The sequence below is a fragment of the Macrotis lagotis genome, chromosome 4, assembly GCF_037893015.1.
Source record: "Macrotis lagotis isolate mMagLag1 chromosome 4, bilby.v1.9.chrom.fasta, whole genome shotgun sequence".
NCBI lineage: Eukaryota > Metazoa > Chordata > Mammalia > Peramelemorphia > Peramelidae > Macrotis > Macrotis lagotis.
The window spans coordinates 175468347-175493907 of NC_133661.1; the positions used below are offsets into that span (position 1 = coordinate 175468347).

At 34.5% G+C, this 25561-nt stretch overlaps 1 protein-coding gene across 7 annotated transcripts in view; it reads left to right on the top strand.

The window, feature by feature from the left end:
* Positions 1 to 14189: 14189 nt before the first annotated feature.
* SECISBP2L (SECIS binding protein 2 like) overlaps positions 14190 to 25561 on the top strand; it is an 82764-nt gene continuing 71392 nt past the window's right edge. For 2 of the 7 annotated variants that reach the window (XM_074234727.1, XM_074234721.1), the window contains exons 1-3: positions 14849 to 15242; positions 22241 to 22419; positions 24551 to 24875. In XM_074234727.1, coding sequence (XP_074090828.1) covers positions 15210 to 15242; positions 22241 to 22419; positions 24551 to 24875 — 537 coding nt within the window. In that variant the 5' untranslated portion in view covers positions 14849 to 15209. The other 5 variants (XM_074234722.1, XM_074234725.1, XM_074234724.1 and 2 more) reach the window with 5 other exon arrangements.

The window sequence follows — 25561 nt, forward strand, 5'->3', positions numbered from 1 at the left end:
TGCTATGGCAAGTCTGCAGTGCTTTTGTGTGAAGAGAAGGCAGAATTTCCCAATTCAGTTCAATTGGTCTAATTCCTTGAAGACTAATGATTCTTTTGAGAGAGACAGAGTCAGAGAATGAGAGAGGGAAAAGAATTTAAAAGGACAAAACCTTGTACAAAATAATAAGCCCCTCAAGTCTTGATTTTCTTACATGTAAAAATAAGGGATAAGTCTAGAAACCCCTTATAATTCCTTCTAGTTCTAAATCTATGATGCTAGAATCATAAGAGGAGTGAATGAAAGAAACAAAACTTTATTAAACACTTGAGGCAATGTAATACAGTGGGGAAAATGTTACTTTTCTTAGAGGAGGACCTGGATTCAAAGTTTGGCTTTGCCTTTTATTGCAAGTTCTGGAGCTGAAAGAGTTAAGTTAGCCAGAACCATTTGATATCTGAAACAAGAGTTTGGTGAAAAAGATTGTGGGGAGAAGAAAAGAGGAAGAGGAGGAAGAAAAAAGAAGAGAAAGAATCTTTTAGGAAAAAAATTCCTACATTTCCCCAAGTTATTCCACAAATATTCTCCATTGACATAGAAGACATAAATGAATAGCATGTCCTAGTGTTTATCTTGTACACAGCTCTTTAATTATACTTTTTGCTTCTTTAAACTAATCCAGAACAGTAAGTACTTTTCCTAGTGTCTTTAGAGCCTTTTATTATTTTTGCCTTGTTGAGACTGGTGCTACTGGTTGCCAGGTCAGTAAGACTGATTGGAAGCCTTAGGGAAACTTGGTGATGGACCAACATCAACAAGTATTATACATTGGCAGATCTGGCTTCATTTAATCCCATCTCTGAGAATCATGGTTTACTAAACCACTAAAAAGGGGGGAGGGTAAGAAAAAAAAACCCTGTTGTTTTTTGACCTATAAGTAAAGATGTGTTATTTTCTTATGAAAAAAAGTAAAAAATGTAATACAATTCAACAAATATCAAACATCTAGTGTATAATATGATACTATGGTACTGGAGACATTTAGATGAAAAATATTTTTCTCTTTAAGTTTTACAATCTTGTATAGAGAAATGAGACATATATATGTACACATGATTTGGTTTTATGCATATATAATTTGTATATATATAATTTGTACATTTTATATATATATATGATTTGGGTTTTAAATTGAATAAGTAGAATTTAGAATTGAGACTTCCAGATCATCTAGTGTACAAATGGTGCACAATTCTCTTATTTTGTAGATGCAAAAACTGAAATCCAGAGTTCGTTGACTTGCCCAAGGTACAGAAGCCTGAGAATTAGAATATAGGTTATCTGATAAGACATCATATCATCTTTTACTATGGACTGCCTGGGAGAATTACTGAGGATTTCAAAGAAGCAAATGAACTGGGAATAGAAATAAGGGAAGAAGTCAGAGTATGAAAGGGGAGGAGAGTTCATTCCAAGACTTGAAAATGGCCTTTGGAAAAGCTAACAAAAAGTTAATGACTCTCCATTACTTATTAAATAAAAAAGTTTTTAAGCCTGAACTCTGGAGAATTTGTCTGCAAAGTCAAGTGCAGAAGGAGAATGATGTGCAATAACATTGGGAAGGGAACTTGGCACCAGATGGTGGAAATCATTGGATTCAAGACTAAGGAGTTTATATTTTTATTTGTTTGGTAATGGACAACTGTGGAAGGTGTTTGAGTAGGGAACTGACACATGATTATACTTGCAAAAAGGATTGATAAAAGAAGACAAGAAAATGGTTTCAAAAAGATCAAGTTGGAAAAAATTAGCAAGTGAGTGAAATGTTTTAATGTTAAATTTGAGTGCTCAATTTCTTTTTTGTTTCTTTGTATAACACTGCTTCAATGTCTTAAATGTCATGAGTGTTAATTTGATTTGAAAGTTATCTCCCTCTCTAGTAATGTACAAAGAAAAAGGGACTTTGGGAAGGAAAGATCATTCTCACTCTGTATTTAAGGGAATGGGGGCAAACAGGGAAAGGGATGGAGGTTGATAATTAAAATGATAATTAAAATAGTCCAAGCAAGAACAAAAGTTGCTGATGGAATGATAAAATGAATTTATGTAATGAGTTTTTAAAAATAAAATTATACAATTTTCCAAATATACATGAAATGTCAGAACTAAGCTGCCTTCAATATTACAAATGACTAACTTGTCATACTCTTCAACTCAGCAATTCCATTAACAAGTATACACTTCAAGGAAATCAAAACAGAAACAAGGATTCAGATTCAGTTTGTTCTCAAATATTCATAATAGGCAGTTGGGTCGCAAAATTGATAGAACAGTGGGTCAGGAAGACCTGAGTTTGAATGTGAGCTCAGATCTAGCTTCATGAACCTGGACAAGTTTCTCCTCTATGCATTAGTTTTTCCAACCATAGAAATATGTATAATAGTAGCACTTACCTTGAAGGGTTGATATGAAAATCAATTCAAATAATTTTTGTAAAGTACTGGCCTATAGTATGTGATATACATAAATGCTTACTCCTCCCTCCCCACCTCACCCCTCAATTCTTTTTGGTAGCTGAGATTGGAAACAAGTAGATGCCGATTTATCAGGGGATGACTAAAAAAAAAACACTGTGGGAAGGGAATATAAAATATTACCAAATGGTAAGAAATTATCAACATCAGGAATTCAGAGGCACATGAGATTCATATGAATTGATGATAGAATGAAATATAGCTCAGTTCCAATAAGTGCAAATAAATTATCAGTCCCATGATGTGGTCACATTTAAACTTGCATTAGTCTAAGTTAGTATTATAAAATATGGTAATTGGTCTCAGCCCAAAGTAAATATGCAGTAAAAATGTTAAAAATGACTTTTTAATCAGTTTATCAATGAAATATAAGAGCAAAGGGAAAATTATATTTTAATTCAAGTTTATTATAAAATAGAAATTATAGAAAGCAAAAAATTTTAAATTAGAAGTAACTGAATATTGTACCTAAAGATATATTTACAATAACAATATGGTGAAAACATTGTTTCTGTCACTTCAGCATGGGCTGAACTGACTTCTCTTTCTTTAAATCTTCACAAATATGTTGGTAGGTGCAAAGGATTTTATCCACCCATCAGTAAATTTGCATGTTGATATTCTCATGCAAAGAACCATGTGCAGTTAGATGACCTGAGGTATAACCTAAAATCAGTAATGCTTTCACATGATACTGTTAGCCTTGCAATATTTTTCTTAACAGCTGGGTTAAAATAACTTGAAAACAAGTCTTTGAAAACAGCTTTAGTCATTCATGCCAAAGAATTAGACCTCTCAGAAATTCATGGATTTTGAGATCTATAAGAAAATATCAATTTTAACTTAAAATTCCCTTACTTCTGGAATAATTCTCAACAAAAGTATTAAGAGATACTTAAGTACTTAAATTATTAGACATTTGATTTTTTTTCTTATATTCTGGAAGTCATTCTTTGCCAGCATAAACCACTATTATTCACATTAAAAATTGTTGATCTGGGGCAGGTAGGTGGTATAGTGGATAGAGCACCAGCCCTGGAGTCAGGAGGACCTGAGTTCAAATCCGACCTCAGACACATAATAATTACCTAGCTGTGTGATCTTGGGTAAATCACTTAAACCCATTGCCTTGCAAAAAAAAAAAACAAAACTAAAAAAAATTGTTGATCAATGCATATATATATATATATATATATATACCTTTGATTATTTTCATTAAGATATTTAGGTATGAGGTCCTCATCTGTAACTGGCTACTTCTCCAATAGTTTTAAGATTATACAATGAAATTTGATTTTTAAAGTGGCTGAATCAACTAACACTTGTGATAAAAGTTTCTTCAGTATCTGCTTCATTTCCATGTTTTTTCCCCTACCTTAAAAAAAAAAAACTTGAAGTTTTTGTCTAAACAGCTGCTCTCTTAGAGAAGTGGGCTTTTAATTGCAATCTTCAAACCAGAGAGCTAAAAGACTTCTATCATTTTTTTCTATTTTTATTTTCTATCTATTTTCTATCTTTTCTATTCCTCTTGGTTGTTTACAAACCAATTTTTATTGACACGACTTTGCCTTTTTCTTTTACTTCCTCTATGTATTTTAATATTCTATATCACAGGTGCAAGCATTAGGTCATCTTTTCCTATTTTAGAGTCTATGTTAGTTAGTTATATCAGATATCTATTCTAAGGAAATAGCAAGCAGCTTTTCTTTCTCTCCTCCTCCTCCTCCTCCTCCTCCTCCTCCTCCTCTTCCTCCTCCTATTCCTCCTCTTTTCCTTCCTTCTCCTCTTCCTCCTTTAGTATTGATAGCCTTTCTATCTGCAGTATTCTTCCTCTTGTTCATTTTATTTAGGGCTCTTTTAAAAAAACAACCACAGGAGCAGCTAGGTGGTACAGTGGATAGAGCACTGGCCCTGGAGTCAGGAGTCCCTGAGTTCAAATCCGGCCTCAGACATTTAATAATTACCTAGCTGTGTGGCCTTGGGCAAGCCATTCAACCACATTGCCTTGAAAAATCTAAAAAACAAACAAAAAAACCCAACCACAACCTATTGGCGATATGTACACAACAGTACATCATATCCACAACATAATGATAATAAAATGCAGACAGAAAAAAAAAACTTATTGAGCTTAAACCCTCCCCTCTCACCCATGTTTTCTCTTTAATTGAATTTGGGTTTGTATTAAATGAGATCTAATATCACTTTGTAATTTGCATTAAATTGAATTTTACATTATTTGAACTCACATTAATTCCTACTTAGCTATAAGTAGAACCAAGAGAAAAGTATACAAAATTATTACAGCAGTGTAAAAAAGAAAAAATCACAAAAACTTCAACTATGAGTAATTAAAAAAATGAGGGTCTTAGAAAAGAATTATATATACATGCATGTATGTATATATGTACATATATATGTAAACATATGTGTATGTATGTTTCTAGATCTAGATAGAGCTTCTTCCTCATGGAGATAAGAAATCAGGACACACTATGTGAAAAAATTTATGTATTATTGATTGTTGATTATTTTCTTTGTTATAAGGGAGTATACTGGAGGGTAGTGGGGAAGGAAAGGACTCTGATGTAGATCAATCATACAAACATTTTTTAAATGACCTCAAATTGTTGATCACTGTGTTATCATTGTGACACAAATATAAAGAACTAAACAATACCTACTAAAAACAACTTAAATTCCAGTGGGGAAGATTAAAAAATACATATATAAATAAATATGAATAAACATAAGGAGAATACATTCAAATAAATACAAAGTTGTTAAACGCAAGGTACTTTGGGAGAGAAGATCAACAGCTGGGAATATCTAAAAATTAAAAAGGTGGTGCTCGAGATGTATCTTAAAGGAAAAGGTATTCATTAAAGATAAAATACATCAATAAAAATCTTTTTTGTTTTAAACTATATTCTGATATGACAGAAAGTTGGCTACTTCTATCCTCTCACATGACCATGATGCTGATTCAGACCTCCATCATGTCTAAGAGGAACAATTGAAGAGCCTCATAATTGACTTCTGTACTTCACCCCTCTTCTCTAATCCATTTTCTGTGCAAGTAACAAATAGATTTTCCTAAAGTACTCGTCTGAGTCACTCCCCTATTCAAGCAACTCCTATGTTTCTCTTGCTTCTAAGATAAAATATGACTCTTCAATGTCTGTTGTTTAAATCCCTTTCCAGTGTGATTCCAACCTATTTTTGCCCTAGATTATACATTATTCCTCTTTTGCACAGTGTGTGTTTCTGTCAATCTGACCTTTTGAAGTTTCTCCATATAAATCCCAACTCTTTCCTCTATATCTTCTTTTTTTTCTCCTTTTTTCTTTTCTTTTTTTTTAAGGTTTTTTTTTTTGCAAGGCAAATGGGGTTAAGTGGCTTGCCCAAGGCCACACAGCTTGGTAATTATTAATCTATAGCTTTTAACAGGTTGTCCCCCTCAAGCCCCATCCCCACCCCAAAACTGAGAATCCTCTGTAGACTGTCCAGGTTTCACAGGCATACAACAATGAGGTCATCACAACAGCTCTGCAGACCTTCAGTTTGATAGTTAGTCTAATACCTCTTTTCTCCCCAACTTTCTTTCGGAGTCTCCCTCATACTGAGCTAACTCTGGCAATGCATGTGTCAACCTCATTATTAATGTGTCCCTCCATGGAAAGTATGCTGACAAGGTAAATGAACTTATTCATAGTACTCAAAACTTCTTCATCTGCTGTAATTGATAATTCCACATGTGGATGGTGAGGTACTAGCTGATGGAGTACTGTGTTTTCTTGGTATTAACTGTTAGGCCAAAATTAACACAAGCAGGAAAGAATCAATCTATACCTTGTTGCATCTCAGCTTCAGCAGCTGCATATAGATCATGCACTGATACTCCCTCCACTTTGTTCTTGACTTGTAGCTTTTTCAAGTTGAATTTCTCAGCAGTGCATTATCTAACCTTGATGCCCTGTTCATCCTCGGTGAAGGTGTTTGATAAATGATTGAAAATAATCATGCTAAAAAGTATTGGAGCAAGGACACAGCCTTGTTTCTCTCCCTTGGTGACTGGGAAATCTACTGCATTTCCATTTAGGAAATTTTGAGAACTTTGTCCACCATCTAGGACTTGGACAAGCACACCATTATGAAACTGATGGACAATACTGATGAACTTCTCTGGGCAACCAACATTTTTAAAAAATTTATTTATTTATTTTCATCCATATGCACATGTATATTTCCAAGTTACAAAATTTCCCTCCACTCTCCCTTCCCAACCCCCTCCCCACAGCAGAGAACAGTCAGGTTAGCATTTTACATATATATTTTGATGAACATATTTACAAATTAGTATTTTTCAGCATGAGGAATTAGGATTAAGGGAAAGAGATACATAAGAGATAATTTTTATAAAATGTTTGTCAGATTCAGAAAAGTTGCTTTTTTCTGTGTGTTTTGTTTTGTTTTGTTTTTCTTCTTCTTCTGGATGGGGATAATATAGTCTATAACCAGTCAAATATCAGGGTTGTTCATCTCATAATGTTGTCGTTGATGTGTACATTGTTCTCTTGGTGCTACTCCCTTTGCTCAGCATCAGCATTCCATGCTTCTCTAGAGTCTGACTCTTTATGATTTTTTTTATAGTACAATAGGATTCCATAGTATTCATGTACCATAACTTGTTCTGCCATTTCCCAATTGATGGGCATGCCCTCAAATTTCCAGTTCTTTGCCACTACAAAAAGAGTTGCTATGAATATTTTGGAACATGCAGGACTTTTCCCATTTTTTTTTATAATTTCTTCTGGATATAGACCTAGAATTGGAATTGCTGAATCAAAGGGTATGAACAGTTTTGTGCTCTTTGGGCATAGTTCCATATTGTTCTCCAGAAAGTTTAGATCCATTCACAACTCCACCAACAATGCATCAATGTCCCAATCCTCCCACAACCTCTCCAACATTGATCATCTTACCTTTTTCTCATCTTGGCTAATCTAATAGGTGTGAGATGATACCTCATTGTTGTTTTAATTTGTATTTCTCCAATCCATAGTGAATTGGAGCATTTTTTCATATGTAGTTTTAATTTCTTTATTTGAAAATTATCTTTTCATATTCTTTGACCATTTATCAATTGGGGTGGGCAACCAAATTTTGACATAATTTTCAATAAGCCCTTACGAACTGAGGGTATCAGAGGACTGGGTCAGATCTACAAAGGTATACAGGCCTCTGTTCTGCTCCTGCCATTTTTCTTGGAGTTGTCAGGCAGCAAACACCAAATCAACTATTCCTTGACCCTTTCTGAACCCACACTGGCACTCAGGGAGGTGACCATCTTCCAGGTGAAGGATATTGTAGATATTTTATTACTAGGTCTATAGAAAATATGTTTGCTTAGTTACAGATTGGCTTGTAGATTCATAAACCCCTTATAAAAAATCTGTGACTACTCAAAGGTCTTAGACTCTTTATTATGAACCATTAAACTAAATCATCTCTGGAATCTTTTCCAATTATAAAGTTCTGTGATTGTATAATTAATTAATTTATTCTATTCCATCAATTCCACACTAGTATTGACCATAAAGATCTTATTGTGGATGACTGAAATAACTTGCTGGTTGTTCTCCTGCCTCAAGACTCTCTTTATATTCCAGTTCATCTTTTACTCCTCTCCTCTCATTGATTTTTCTAAACCACAGGTTTGATTATAGTATCCCCCTCAACCCCCTCTCCATGCAATAAATTCCATAGGTTCCATGTTACCTTCATGATTGATTATAAAATCCTACATTTGTTTTTTTAGGTCCTTCATAACCAAGCCTTTTCTTCCTTTCCCAGTCTTCTTATTCTTTATTCCCTTCTGTATACCTTGCAATTCAGTGACCCTAGCCATCTTGAACAAAACATTTAATTTCCCCATAATAAATGTTTGCACTAGATGTCCCTCTTTCCTGGAACTCTCTCCTTTCTCGTCTCCCCCTTCTGATTTCCCTTGAAATATTTTTTTTTATTATTTTTTTAGGGTTTTTTTTTTTTTGCAAGGCAATAGAGTTAAGTGGCTTGCCCAAGTCCACACAGCTAGGTAATTATTAAGTGTCTGAGGCCGGATTTGAACTCAGGTACTCCTGACTCCAGGGCTGGTGCTCTATCCACTGTGCCACCTAGCTACCCCTCTCTTGAAATCTTAAAGTCCTATCTCCAGCAAAGAAGATATTCCTATTCTTACTTAATCTTAGGTCCTTTCCTGTAAGAATTACTATATTACCCCCACACATGCCCTCAAACAGTCCCATACCCTTCCCCACACACAGTATATTTCTCCATTAGACTTATGAGCCCCTTATGAGCGGAGAATTTTTTTTTTGTATTATCAGTACTTAGTTGATTTTGTGACCTTCATTTTTGTTTTCATTTTCTCTCTTAGTGTAATCTTTGTCCTTCAGTATTTTGCAACCCTTATTTCTTCTTTAGTTTCTTTAAAATTAGTTGGTGTAAATCTTGTGGCATTTGTCAATGAATTTTCCTTTGCACTTGTCAAAGTTCTGCGTGTCTTCTTCCAAGTCCTGGAAGCAGGTACTTCTACTTTCAGGTGGTTATAATTGTTTTTGGATGTAGATTGTTTTCTTTCTAGATTTGCATTTTGTTCTTAAAGTTCTTTATTGTTCAAGCAGAATCTAAATTCCTTTTAGGAATGTCACCATGGAAAGTTGGATTAAGTGATCTCAAAAGTCCTCTAGAGATAGAGTTATGGAATAGAAGTAAATGGAAATTCCCGCGATTGATGTGCACTCTCTTTTTTTTCCTTGACAAAAACAAAAAGTTCCACTATAAATATTTTTGTATTTAAGTCCTTCTTTCTAGCCATGTGTATATGTATATATATATATATGTATACATATATATATATATCTATATCTATATATATATATATCTGTGTATGTGTGTGTGTGTGTGTGTGTGTCTCCTCCAATATCATGAAATCTATGATGTTCCTGGTAAATTTCTGGAGCATTTTTCAAATGTTATATAAAAATAATTTTCAACATTCATCTTTTTGTAAGGTCTTGAATTCCACATTTCTCTACCTCCTTTTCTTCTCTGTCCCCTCCCCATGATGGGGATTAATCTGTTAATAGTAAGTACTATTTAAAGGAATTAAAGAGATGGTTTATAAACACTTAAAAAGGAGAGTTACGATTGCTAAAAGCTAACATAGTTTCATCAAGAATAGATCATAAGGTTTATTAGGCTGATTAGTGAGAGAAATACAATTTATATATAGATTTCTTCAAGGCATTTGATATAGCCTCTCTCATAATATCCCTATGGATAGGATGAAGTGATGGAAGGTAGGTTTTAGTAGCTGGATGTATTTGAAAACCCCTGAATGGTCAGATTCAAAGTGAATGTCTAGAGTCTTTCCTCAAGAGTCTTTCCTTGACCTTTTCTCCCCCCAGTATTTTAATCAATGACAACTCAAGAGATATACACTATATTGTGGATGATAGAAAGATGAAAGGGAAAGCTAAACCACAATGTAATATAAGACACAAAAATTGTTTAACAGGCTATAAGAATGGGCTGGGTATAATGAAATGATATCTAAAATATATAAGTAATATATAATAAATGTACAATCCCTATATGGATTCAAGAAACCAACTGTATAATTGCAGGATAGTAGAGGCATGTTGAGACAATAATTCATGTCCTAAATCAATAAGTATTTATTATGAAGAGTGTCTAGTGATCTGAAAGGTCAATTTGAGCTAGCAATATGATATAGTAGCAAAAAAAAAAAGAATGGGAAGTTAAGCTGGGTTAATAGAAGCATACTGTCCATAACAAAAAAAGATGATAACCTCAGTTCCTCTGTAATAGTTAAACCCAATTCTGGGTGCCACATATTTAGGAAGACTTTGATAGCCTGGACAACTTTTCAAAGGACAACTTCAATAGCGAAGGGATTGTACAGCATGTATATCATTAGAAGATTGATTGAGGGGCGGCTAGGTGGCGTAGGGGATAAAGCACCAGCCTTGGAGTCAGGAGTACCTGGGTTCAAATCTGGTCTCAGACACTTAATAATTACCTAGCTGTGTGGCCTTGGGCAAGACACTTAACTCCATTTGCCTTGCAAAAAACTAAAAAAACAAAAACAAAAAAAAAAAGATTGATTGAAGGAATTAGGGTAGTTAAGTCAGAAGAGGAAAAGATTTAGGGATGGGGTGGATAGGGGCACAAAAACTTGTCTCTAAATATTTGCAGGCCTAGGGGACTAGGGGACTATATTTGTTTTACTTGGGCTGGGCAGATAGGACCAGGACCAATGTTTAGAAGCCACAGAGAGGTAGATTTTAGCTTGTTTAAGAAACACGTTCTTAAAAATTAGAGCTGTCCTAGAGGAATGGACCTCCCTGAAAGTGCAATAGTACAATAGTACAATAGTTTATACTTTCCAGGCCTTCATTAGAGATCCTATAGAAATTGCTTGTAAGGGATGTTATACAGGAGATTTATTTTTTTATTTTTTTAAAAATTTATTTTATTTATTTATTTTTTATTAAAGATATTATTTGAGTTTTACAATTTTCCCTCAATCTTGCTTCCCTCCCCCACCCCCACCCCACAGATAGCACTCCGTCAGTCTTTACTTTGTTTCCATGTTGTACCTTGATCCAAATTGGGTGTGATGAGAGAGAAATCATATCCTTAAAGAGAACAGAATTCTCAGAGGTAACCAGATCAAGGTTTTTTTTTTTTTCTTTTTCCCCAGTTAAAGGGAATAGTCCTTGTATTTTGTTCAAACTCCACAGCTCCTTATCTGGATACAGATGGTACTCTCCTTTGCAGACAGCCTAAAATTGTTTCCAATTGTTGCGCTGATGGAATGAGCAAGTCCTTCAAGGTTGAACATCACTCCCATGTTGCTGTTAGGGTGTACAGTGTTTTTCTGGTTCTGCTCATCTCATTCAGCATCAGTTCATGCAAATCCCTCCAGGTTTCCCTGAAATCCCGTCCCTCCTGGTTTCTAATAGAACAATAGTGTTCCACGACATACATATACCACAGTTTGCTAAACCATTCCCCAATTGAAGGACATTTACTGGATTTCCAATTCTTTGCCACCACAAACAGGGCTGCTATGAATATTTTTGTACAAGTAATGTTTTTACCCTTTTTCCTCATCTCTTCAGGGCATAGTGGTATTGCTGGGTGATTTATTTTTTTTAAGAAAGATTTTATTTTGAGTTTTACAATTTTTCCCCCCATTCTTGCTTCCCCCCCCCACCCCACAGAAGGCATTCTGTTAGTCTTTTCATTGATTCCATGTTATACATTGATCTCATTTGAATGTGATGACAGAGAAATCATATCCTTAAGAAAAATAAAGTATGATAGTAAAATTACATAATAATATAACTTTTTTTTTCTCCTAATTTGATGGTAATAGTCTTTGGTCTTTGTTCAAAGTCCATAATTCTTTCTCTGGATACAGACAGTATGAGCAAATCTATCAGGGTTGATCATCACCCCCATGTTGCTGTTAGGGTGTACAATATTTTTTGGTTCTGCTTAAGGAGATTTATTTTTAAGAATGAATAGGACTAGAAGATTTCTGAGGTTACTTCCAACACTGCAATTCTGTAATTCTTTCATTATATCTGCAGCAAATGTAATAAGAGTTTTCTTCCTTCTACAAATGAAAATGCATATAGAAGACCATAGAAAGAATAGAATAGATTAACTTAATTTTAGTCGTATTTCATTTATACTCAGAAACTTTCATATATTTAGAAATGTATTTTGAAATAAAAAGTAGCAAAACATGTCATTTATAGTAGTTTCTTTAGCTCAGTTCCCTAATAGGATAACTGAAATATTTTTTCCCTAAAAAGGGAAAATCTTTCAGTAAATTGTGGATTAGATTGAACTGGATTAGATATGTTATGATCAAAGACAGTACTAATTTTTTTGCCAGCTCTGAAAAACAAATTAGGAAATTCAGGATTTTATTATCCTTCCATTTAGAAGGATGAGTATCTGTTTATTTAATTGCTATGCCTTTTTAACTACCATATAACAGGGTGAAACCAGAGTTAGGCTTGTGAAATACAAGGTCAAATGGGACATGATAAAATAATTGTGAAATTCAATTGTATTTTCATTTGTTTAGGTAAAGTGCAACATTTAATTTTAAATAAACAAATGGTAGGCTTCGAGAAAAATGCAAATATGTTTGACCATATTGTAAATTATAGTATAGTATCTGTCATTTGAACTTTCTTCTCTTTCTGTGCCTTTGTACATAGTCTAAGCTTTCCAAGTCTGGAATGGATTACCACCGCCTCCTCCCCAATTCTTATCTATTGAGATTCCTTCATTTGTGGCCCAACTCAAGTACCATCTCCTCCATGGACTGAAAGTGATCTCTCCCTCCTCAAATTTCTTATAGCAGGTTGGGCCTCTCTTTTGCCCTGATCTCATTCTCCTTTGTGTACATGTCATTACCTCCCTATATTAGTAAGTTTAAGAAGAGTCTGATCACAGGATCATCAGCTTAAAGGGATACTAGAAAGCATCTAGTTCACTTTCTTCATTTGAGAAGTGAAGAGACTGAGATCTAAATAGGTTAAGTGACCTTACTAAGGTCACAAGAATTTTAAATGTCCGTCAGGAGACTTTCATCTTCCCAGTCAGTGTCCTGAGCCCGCCTTGGACCAGAAGAGATACATTGTATCTGCAACAAGCAGTGCCTATAGCACACGGTGGTTACCTAATCAATAAACTTCGGTAGAAGTGAACTGCATGTCTTATTCCTCAACTAGACTGTAAGCTTCCTGAGGGTGAAAACTTTGCTGAAACAGCTTCAGATCCCCAGAATCAAGAGCTAGCTGCCGAACGGAATAAAAAAAAATCTTTTAAATATTAATTTACTGTACAATATTAACTTAAGAAATCATTCCTTCCTACGATACAGGAGAGGATCCTGAGTGTACTCTGGGGCAGAATCAAAGTGTCCTAGATACTAAAGCCCTGAAGGCACTTCCTAAACCACAGAGCTTTATGGTACTGGCGCAATAGGTATAAAATTCGCCTTCAAATATGAGCCACCCGTCCCCAGTTCAGTCTCTCTCTCTCTGTCACCCATCGAGAAGGTAGGTAAATGATATCGATTATACATGAGAAGTCTTGTAAAACATTATTTCTAGATTAGCCATGTTGCAAGGAAAAAAAAATAAAGAAAACGAAAAAAAATATGCTTGAGCCTGCAGTCGTCAGGGTTCGTGAGTTCTCTCCCTGGAGATGGACAGGCTTTTTCCTGAGTCTTGTAACTTGTCAGGCCCCAGTGTGTAGGTGGGGCGCTTTCAGCTGAGAGTCTCCTCCATTGGCTGGGAAGCCCCGTCACTCCCCCGGCCGGACCCGCCCCATTCTCTCCCCAGAAGGCCGCTTCTCTCCGCAACAACGCCTTCCGCAGTCGTCTGAGCCTCCCCGGCTCCCGTCGCGGAGGCCTTCTCTCCCCCTCCCCCCGTCTCCCCGTCCTTCCCTCCGCCTCCTCCCTCCACTGTTGTCCCCTCTCCCCCCGCCCCCCGCCTCTCCTCCTCCTTCTCCATCATCTCCGGGAGCTGGAGCTGCCGCGGCGGCCAGTGGCGTAGCCGGCCTCGGCGCCTGAGCCCGAGCGAGAGGGGCGGGCGGGCCCGGATCACGGTCACGTCCCGGGCGGGGGCCATGGGGGAAGCGGCCCTGGGCGTTCTCGTCGCTGACTGAGAGCGGCTCCCGCTCCCGTAGCAGGCGCCATGGACCGAGCCGCCGCCGCCGGGGACCAGGTACGCGGGACCGGGACGGGCGAGCCTCCGGGGCGGCAGAGGCCCGAGGCCCGGTGCGGCCGCGGAGAGAGGCCCCGGCCCCGGGGCCCGCGTCTGACAGCTCCCTTCCCGGGGCGCCCTCCCCACCCCCCTCCGGAGCGCCGGAGGGAGGGTGGGGGGCTCTCCACGCCCCCTCCGCCCCGGGTTCCAGCTTGGGGGGCGGGGTCTGCCAGCTGGTTTGGGCACCTGCGTGATTCCAGGTGCCTCCCCCTCCCCCGCTCATCTGTAGCTCCCCCAAATTCCTGCTCCCCTCCCCCCGGCAGATAGTGCTGAGCTTCGAAAGGACGGTCCGAGGGATGTGTCGTCAGAATGCGGGCACACGTGAGGGAGAGGGCAGTGGAGGTGCCCTAGAAAGAAGCCTGCACCCAGGTGCCCGTCGGTCCTTCACCCGCCGCTTGCTTAGTGACACCCTTTCACCCTCCCCGACGTCAGGGAGTAGGTTCAGGGGAAAAAAAAACCCTAACCAAGAAAAGCCAGGTTGTTTTAAAAGTTTAGGGTGTGGATTTGTAAAGAGATGGGACATTCAACGAACCAAATTAATTATCGCTTTCTTTATCTTTTTAAATTCAGAAAGGACTTGTACTTTGGGTTGATTGATTGTTTTTATTCCAAAATCTTGATTACTAGTTGTAAGGCAGATGATGGTGTGACTGGTTGAAAGGAATAATTGAAATGCACAATCCGAAAACAAGGGTGGTGGGTGGTGGTGGGTTTCCTTCAGAAGTTTTAGATTTTTTTTTTCCTCCCTTCTCTCAAACCTCCTGCTAGAGCTGTTCACGAGAAGCAAATTTGATATACTTTATTTCCACGAATGTCTTTTGCTGAGGGCCTTAACCTTCATCAGGTAATGAAATGGGTAATAGGATGGTGGAAGACGAGGAGAGATGCAGTGTGGTTCTATCTGTCTTGGGGGTAGGGAGATATGAAGCATGTTAACAGAGAAATAGGTTTCCAATTTCCTAGGACTTTTATGATGCAGGCTTTCTCCTTACTCTTTCTCTTCCTATCCTCCCTTTTTCTCTCTCTACATTTCTGTCTCTCCCTCTCTTCCATACCTTTCTTCTCTCTCCTTCCCTCTTTCTTTTCCTCCTTTCCTCCCCTTTTCCCCTCCCTCTCCTTTCATTCTTCCCTCTTCTTTTTCCCTCTTTCTGCTCTTCTTTCCTCTCTGCCCCCCCCTTTAGATATGTATATAAGTACACATGACTTTGAAAATATGAATAGATTTGGTAGAATAACATGGAATTTCATGAAAAAGGGCTTTAATATATCTTGTGTTCTGTTGACCTTGTTAAATCTCTGCCTTATTTTTTCTGGCCTGTTTGATTCAAGTCTGAAAGAACTGTTTATCAAAGATGGCTGACTTTTTGAAGTGACAAAATAAGAGAGTGTTGAACCATTTCCTTGTTTATAGGTGTAAGCTAATGAAAGGGTTAAGTATTTTGGTTATTCACCAGGATGCCAGAACAGTAACTAGTAATGCTAGTATATACTTAAAGTCCCTTTTATCCTAAAGGAAGTACAATTAACTATTTAAACAACAACTTTTAATTTAGCTATTTATTTGAATGTGGTCATCTTTGGAATATGAAGTATATGAGGAAATAATTTCTGCTGAAGGCTGGAGATAGGTATAAAGTGTGCGTGTATTTTTTACCTTAAGTGTTTTCTATGCATGTGTTTGTTTACCTTTCTACCTAAATTAGTTGACTTCTTGAATTTAATAGTATTCTCTTAATTCTCTATCTAGTTGTACCTGCCATATGATATGTTTTGCTCAGTGGAAAAGAGTATATTTAACAGTTTCTGAGGAGAGATTTGGAGTAGGTGATTTCTAAGAGCATAAACTTAGTCATTAAAAGTACTATGATTTTGTAAATAATCTTATGATGATGACTATGTTTGGGAGATATATTACATACTAGCAAAGAATTCTAATAGTCGTTTAGATATTTTTATATAAAAACATTTTCATCTTAACTATCAAAGAAAAACAGCAGGACTTCTAGATTTCATTTACTAGATTTCATTTAGGTGTTCTTGAAACAGTAGGTCTAATAATGCATAGCTTTTTCTTGAAAAAAGTGTGGAGGAATAGGAAGAATTAATAACTAGATTTTATTTTATTAAATATTTGATTTCAAACATGGCCACAAAAATTAATTGCAGATCATTCTAGATTACACATAGTGAAAGAAATCTTGTTTCTTATTTGAAGTATTAACCAATTTATTTCCAAAGACATGAGAATGAGTACACAGAGTTCAAAACTTGACCTGCTTTCCAGTGAATAACTAGTGGAGAATTCTATACTTAGAATTTGTTAGACTCTTTTGTTACTTTCTAAGAATTAAAGAAAGCAGTAATGCTATGAGGTGTATGTCTGCATATGCCAGGAATCCATAAGAGGGTGGAATTTTTTTTGTGATTTCTTCCTTTTAAAAATAAATTTTCATAATTTCCAATGCTTTAAAAAATACTAATGTCATTAATGATGTTAAGCTACCCCCAGATGTGTTCATTTTTAAACTGTAGAGTTAGAGTAGCCAATTATGGCTTTTATTTTTTAATGTAAAAGTAAATAACACAAATTTCATTGACTCAATAATTAGTAAATATATATTAATAAATATTTATTTGAATTGAATTAGTTTGTGTAGTTTTTTAAAGCAAAAAAAAGTTAATTAGGAATGCAAGTGGGTAGGAAAACTTACTGTTAACAAATTAAAGTTTCAGACTTTGATTTTTCTAAATGTGTTTTGAAGTCTTGCGAAATTTTTACATTCACACTAAAGTTACTGTCATAGTTTGTTTTGGCAAGTGATTTATTTAGTGTAAACCTTTTGAGTAAATCTCCAGGTAGTTAGGTTTACTTTTGGGGTTTTCTTGAGTACTCATTATTTCATTATATCACACTTTTCTTCAGAACATACTTTTGACTACAGCAGGTAAAACATCTTAAAAGTGTGATTTCAGTTTCCATTCTAAGATGGATAAAATATAAAGTGTTTTTATAATCTGACTTTTTTTCCTTTTCTTTCAGTGAGAATTATAATTTCTTCTGAAACTTAATTGTGAGACAGGATTATTATTTTCTAATGCAGATGTTTAGACTTAGTTTCACATTGTTTAGTATGGGAAAAAATATTCAATGTGAATTATCAACAAATAAATATATAGATGGTATTTATCTTCTACAGAATACTGCCTTAATAAACACTTGCTGAATTTAAGTGGACCCTCACTATATTTGACCAGGCTAATCAAATAGGATTGAAGTAAGATTTTTTATTTTTGTTTCTGAATTTTCAATTTTGTGGGGAGGTAACTTGAATATGCTAGTTGCAGAAACAGTATCATGAATGACCTCCATTATAATTTCTTTGAAGAAATGGATCAACTCCCTAATATACTCACCATAGTTTCAGGTATAATTATATGAACATAATTTTTCAGTGATCATTTTAAAATTATGAAAAAATTTCATTAAGGCATTCTGAATCTGAAGTTCTTTTGGTAATGAAAGATAATTTAATTTCATAGTTGGGCTTTTTTTTAAACGATAACAAGGCAAAAGTATAAACTAGCATTGGTAATACTAGTTTTTCAACCCTCTCTTTTTTACTATAATTTAAAAACTTATTTTTAGAATTCTTGAAGTGAGATTTCTGATGTCTGAAAAATCAGCTCTAATCAAAATAAATATAAAATAATCTCTAATTTACTCAAGATTCAAAAATTAGTAATAAAACCAAATATTAACATAGCGTGTCCTCATATTCTCATAGTTCACTACATTTTCTTGTTGACTGCAAAATTTTCTTTTTCACCTTCACACAAATAAAAGTGGTTCATGTATCTTTTTTTTTTCTAGTTTAGTGCTATACTCATTCCCAACATATTGTTTGTATCTGCTTTATCAAATTGTGAAATATGGGAAAACAATTAGAAATTTTAATGTTACTTTCCTGATCTATGGGTTGGAGGAGGAGAGATAATGCATTTCAGTATGAGATAAAGGGCTTCCTAAAGTCACAACAAACAAGATCTTTAAAAAAAAACAAACTATGCAGTGCTCTAACTGTAGAATTTACTTTACCAGTCTGTTCCTACTAGTGACATCTTCTGTCTCTGCAGCTGGTGATGACTATAGTAGCTTTTCTTTTAGGCAAAGAACAAAGGGGTCATTTATATTTATTGTAATTTAAATTGTTGAAATATATAACTAGTACTATTGAAAAACATCAAATAAAAGGGAAAATAAACTTAAAATTGAATAAATATGAATTTTTTTGCTTGCAAAAAATCTGATGTAAATTATGATGACCCATTGAGCATTTCATTGATCAATTTGTTAAAAGTCTTCTACAAGGTATTTTGGGCACCACAAACTGAACTGAGAATTGAACAAAGTTTTAACCATAAATGAAATAAATATTGTGTGGAGTGTGTGTGTGTGTGTGTGTGTGTGTGTGTGTGTGTGTGTGTGTGTAGAGAGAGAGAGATTCCAGTCATTTATATTGATTATTTTCATTTGAGAGTTATGTTTTAAATTAGCTATTAACATTGCTAAAATATAGTTCATTTGAATTGAAAGTATTTCTTGCTTTAAAAACATATTATTATACACAGATGTAGATTTATAAAACAGACTCGTTAGGTTACATTTTTTCACATTTCAAAACAATTTATTGAGGATTTTCAACAATTCAGGAGAATTTTAAACATCTTTCTGGTGCATTGAACAGTTTCTTTTATAAAATATGATTTAAACATAACTCGACAGGAATATATGCATTGTCAAAGCAAACTGAACTTAAATCTTGAAATTTCTTGTTTAAAGGACCATAAATTTGGAGTTGGAAGGGACCTTAGAAGTTGCCTGGTTCAGTTAGAGAGGAAAAAAATGGATTGAGAGTCTTTTATGACTTCCTGAAAGGTCACTCAAGGTTTGGTAGTAAGTAAAGTCAGACCTCGAACCCAGGTCCTTTAACTCCCCTATCTGCTACTCTTTCAACTAAATTTTATATTTGAAGACATGAATTTTATTTTATTCTGAGAAACTTTCAATTATTATATTATTCAAATCTGGTCTCAGACACTTAATAATTACATAGCTGTGTGGCCTTGGGCAAGTCACTTAACCCCATTTACCTTGCAAAAACCTAAAAAAAAATTCTCTTGTTAAAAAGTACTAACTTTTTGAATCATAGTTTGGTATTTTGCTCTCTGTTGCTACATAAAGTTAAGTTAAAGTTGTGGTCTAAATTTTGCCTTCTTAAAGGTCTTTAAATCAAATGAGAATTTTAAGCGCTGAATTAACTACTTCAAAACATTAATACTTTTTAAAAAACCATTATTAATTAAAATTTTGAGTTCCAAATCATACCTCTCCTCCTTCCCTGAAATAGTAAGGTTATATAGGTTATACCTGTGCAATTATGTAAAACATTTCCATACTAATTATTTTGTACAAGAAGATTTGAATAAAAGAAAAATATGAAAGAAAGAAAATGAAAAATAGCATGCTGCAGACTGTATTAAAACAATATCATTTCTTTTGAAGTAGATAGTATGCTTCATCATTAGTATCTTGGGGCTAAATTGAATCTTTGCATTACTGAGAATAGCTGTCATAGGTATTCATCAAAGATTATTGCTGTTAATATGTACAGTGTTTTCATTTTGTTCATTTTGTTATGTATCTGTTAAGTCTCTTCAGGTGTTTTGAAATCATTCTGCTTGATATTTTTTATAGCACAATAAGATTCTATTACAATCACATACCACAGTTTGTTTAACCGTTCCCCAATTGATGGACATCCTTTGACTTTGAATTTTTGTACAGATTGGCCCTTTTCCTTTTTCTGAATGTCTTTGGAATATAGACTTAACTATGGTATTGCTAGATCAAAGGTTATGCAGTTTTATAGCCCTTTCCAGAATGTTTGAATTAGTTCACAATTCCATCAGCAATGCATTAATTTCCCAGTTTTCCCATATCTCCCTCAACATCCAATGTTTTTCTTTTTTTGTTATATTAGACAATCTGAAAGGTTTGAGATGCCCACCTAAGAGTTGTTTTGATTTGCATTTCTCTGATCAGTTTTGATTTAGAGCATTTTTCCATATGCCTTTAGATTGTAAAGCAGTGATATTTTTCTGCTTCATTTATTTGAGAGTGTTAGGTAGAAGAGCAAAATTCAGTGAGGAGCCTAAAGATTTTTTTTTTAGGTTTTTTTTTGCAAGGCAAATGGGGTTCAGTGGCTTGCCCAAGGCCACATGGCTTGGTAATTATTAAGTGTCAGACCAGATTTGAACCCAGGTACATCTGACTCCAGGGCCGGTGCTTTATCCACTACGCCACCTAGCCGCCCCCTGAGCCTAAAGATTCTTAAGGAAAAATATTAATGGTCTGGCTTAATGCTGTTCTTTTTCTTTTTTTAAAGCAAATTCTATCTGAATGTTTTACAGTAAGTTAATAGACTTTTATATAAGAAGGAAAAATGTGTAATCCACCTCAATATCTATTACTATTTTGATTAATGTGGTGTTTTGACATTTGCAAACTGATTTTTAGAGATTAACTTTTGAGTCAAAAGAAACAGACTCATAGATGTTAAGTGGTCATCAAACTAGGAAATGTCAGAGATTTAACTTAACTATTTTTTCACTGTTAGTCTAGTGCTGCTATCCTACAGATTTCCATGTTTTGTACAAGGAACTTGTATTTTTTTTGACAGCATTGCCTGAGAATAATTCAGAATGATGTTGAGAAATCTATGTCACTGTGAATTTTCAATAACTGAAGACATTTTAAGTTGAGTTTCACAGATTTTAAAAATCTAAATCAAGTTCTTTATCAGGATCTTTGAACTTAAAACATTTAAAAAATATAATTGATCTTCCTTATGATCCTATATAATTTCTTTTTACAAATATTATTTTGAGAAAAGATCCAGAGGTTTCATCTGACTTCCAAAGGACTATATGATTAATAATCTTTGATTCAGATAAATTAAATAAATATCAAGTAATGAGTGCTGAAACTTTTTTCTCACAAATTTCATTGTAATTTTATAATTGCTGAAGATTTTACATTCAAATTAATGAGTTTGATAATAATTCAGAATTTTCCGACAGTAGTTTAACATCAAATATTCTAAAATGTGTGTTACTTTAGTGATATTTTGCCACTCAAAAGAAAGATAATATATTTAAATATATAAGATTTTTGTAGAAAATTGAACATTTAATATAGAACATATGCTTTTGAAGTTTTAAATTTTTGTTAAATTTCATCTAAAGATTTTCAATGATCAATTTAAGAAAGTTGTTTCTTTGTGTTAAATCTTTAGATTAGATTTAATTTTTCTTTTTTAGTTTTGTCTATATTGTGTATTGAAATATCAATGGATACTTTCACATTTTTGAAGTAACTATTTTATCTTTAATCTAAATGAAAAAAGACAAAAATTAGTAAAGCCCAAACAAGTTTGTCTGTGGAATTAAATATCTTACTACTAAGTTTATTTTTAGTTTCTGAAGTATGACTTCCTTGTATTCTTGATTGCTTTAACAGCTTTGATTACGTAAGAAGAAATGATTTCATTGAAACTTGGTAACCCTTATGAATTTTCCATTGTTTTAATTGATGGCTTTGTATGAATAACTTGTTGGTTCAACTGTTTTAAAGTGACACTACTGTTTCTCTTAAATGTTCCGTGAAAATTCTGAATAAAGATAATTGTTGTTTTGAAAGATAGATTCTCCTTTGTCAAATTTGTATTGATTTTGACATTTCTTTTAATCACATATTAATTCATTTTTCTCTTCTCTCTAAAGAATGTCAAGCTGTCTGCTGAAGTAGAGCCATTTGTTCCTCAGAAAAAGAATCCTGATACTCTTATGATCCCAATGGCACTTCCAGGTGATAGTGGAAGTGTGAGTGGAGTGGAACCAACTCCAATTCCCAGCTACCTGATAACTTGCTATCCTTTTGTGCAGGAAAACCAGTCTAATAGGTATTTTTTTTATGGTATATATATATATATATATATATATATATATCTCCCCATATATATATATGTGCATATATATCTATATATAAACACACACACACATACACACATATATATATATATATATATATTGAAGGAGAGGGAGGGCAGAGTATAAAAATGATAGGGCTTAATTATCATAATTGGCACTTTTTTCTGGTTCCTAAAAATGACTGAAGACTGAATTACTACTACACTTTTGCTTAAAACTTGAAGAAATCAATAATTTTAAAAAATATTTTTATATTATGAAGTACAAAGATTAGTGTTTTTATGTGTATGTGTGGGTATGCACTCATATTAATGTGATGACCATAGGAATTTGTTTTTTCAACATTCCATGAAATTCTTCAATCTTGTTTAAAGTTGAATTGATGGGAGGGAAGAAATAAAGGATATAGGAAGAAGCCAATAAAAACTTCTTGGTTCTATATTATATTTAGCCCTACAAAGATAAGTTTTAATACAAAGAAAAATTATTACCAGTCTTTGATTTAGCAATAAAATATTGTATGGCAATTTAGCATTTATTTTCAGTCAAAAAACATTTATTACAAACTTTAGTTATATTGGGTGCTATTGCAACACTTATTTCAGTCAGCTAAACCCAGTATTTTTCATGCATGCAAATCTCTTATATGCTTGTATATCTCCTATATTTGGGGAAGTAAAATAAAGAAAAAAGATTTTCTTTGTAATGTTCTCTCATTTTTTCTTATAACATCTGCCCCGTCCTCCCCCCCCCCCCAAGAAATAGCCACCTTTTTTAATATGAAGTCTGAGACCTAAGCCCATTAGTAGGATCCCTGAAGAGCCTGTGTCAATGTATGTGAGGAGACATGCCACTCTTCCTTCATTGTATTTGAGCACCTCATAATTGTGTTTTACTGAGATTAGTGCTACTAGAATAGACAGGATTATTGCTTTTATTTTTATTTCTCTCTTGCACTTGGATTGCATTTCTATTGCTAGAGGAGGGAAGTGGCACACAAGAGTGTCTTCCCATGTTGTTAAGGGAGGAGGATGAGAAAGGTATAAAAAAGCTAAAGTGGAATCTTATGATGATCGTGTTTGTGTGTGTGTGTGTGTGTGAGATAAAAATATACCAAACAAAATCTTCAGGGACTGCTGAGCAAAAGTTTTTATTTGCTTTTCTTGAGAGAAGGGCAGATTCATGATCAAAAGGCTGCAGCTAAAGGACAGTCAAGCAAGATTATATAGGTCCTAATGCCAGTCCCCCCTCCTTAACCACTTTCTTCTTTAACCCATTGGCTGGGTCTCTGAAGGCACAATCTTGAGGAAAATCTACCCCCATCAACAGGCAGAGAAAACAATGAAATGTTTTCATAATACTTTTCCCAAGTGAAGTAATTTGGGACCTTCATCACTGTCTTAATGAAGTAATATCTATGGTTAGACAGTCTTCCCAGTTTGCAAAAATAGTCTTATCATAAAGCAGGTGACTTATGAGCCTTTTTTTTGGAATAGAAGGTCTTTCTAGGAATAATCCGTTAATTATAGTTTGTCTTTCTTATTATTTCTTAACCCTGAGAGGACTCACTAGGAATATTAACCCTATGAGGGTTTTACTGGGAATATTCCACTCAATTGCATTAACTGTCTACAGAATCCTACCACAGGATTCTGCCATAGGATTAGAAGTCATAGTGGATTTATTATTTTTTTTTTTAGGTTTTTGCAAAGTAATGGGTTTAAGTGACTTGCCCAAGGTCACAGAGCTAGGTAATTAGTAAGTGTCTGAGGTCAGATTTGAACTCAGGATCTCCTGACTTCAGGGTGGTGCTCTATTTACTGTGTCACCTAACTGCCCCTGGATTTATGTTTAATATGGAATAAATTTTTTCATATGTATATAACATTTGAATGACTAGAACAAAGAAAAGGTAACTTTGATCTCTATACTAGCAATACATGGAGGTTTCCTGAACTATTTTCTTTTTCATAATAGAAAAGGTTACTTATCTTTGCTTTAGGTTTTAAATTTAGATATAAAACTTTTAGATCTTAAACATGATTTTTTTTGACTTGCTCATAAAACAAATTTCTCCTCTTTTTTTTCCTGTTTATTTTATAGACAATTTCCATTATATAACAGTGATCTACGATGGCAGCAACCAAATCCAAATCCTCCAGGACCATACCTTGCTTATCCCATTATTTCTGCTCAGCCACCTGTTTCTACAGAATATACATATTACCAGTTGATGCCAGCTCCATGTGCTCAAGTTATGGGATTTTACCATCCTTTTCCTACACCTTACTCCAGTACTTTTCCAGCAGCAAATAGTTTAAATACTATTCCCACAGAATGCACTGACCGTCCAAATCAGCTTGGACAAGTCTTTCCCCTGTCCAGTCACAGAAGTAGAAGTAGTAATAGAGGTCCCATTGTGCAAAAAGTAAGTAACTCCCTTGACTTCTTTAAAATTGTGTATATTGTTAATATTGGTGCAAATACAAACATTTATAGTTTTTAAACTATATTAAAAGATGTAGTAATAAATCAATTATTTCAGTTTTTGTCAGTGTTGGCACTTCTGCCACCATCCCAAATTCTAGCCTCTCTTTGACTTGGTTGATAGTTTCTGAGAGTTCATTTGGTATAAAAGCTCATCATCTTGTCACCAACCTGGTGATACACCTCTCCAAATTTAGCTAGATGTGTCCTTGGACAAAAGATATATATATATATATATCTATATCTATATATATATATATATATATATATATATATCTGATATCATATACAAGGACAAATAACATTTATAAATTTTTTTCTTCTGCCTTTCAGTTTTTTTAGTAGCCTCCATGCAAGTATTTTTTCATGACCTCTCATAGATAGACTTTGACATAAATTCATGTAATTGCAATATCCTTGTGCTTCCAAAGGATTTAAAATGAAGTCATTACCACAGAATTTATATTATGTTTATATTAGTGTGAAGCAATTATTTAATATATGCTTAGGGTTATACTAAGCAAAAAATAAATGTTTTTTATTTATTTACTTTATTTATACTTTAATGCAGTCCACTAAATTTAATAGAGAGACCTGGAATTTAAGTAATAGCTGGGATGTACAAGG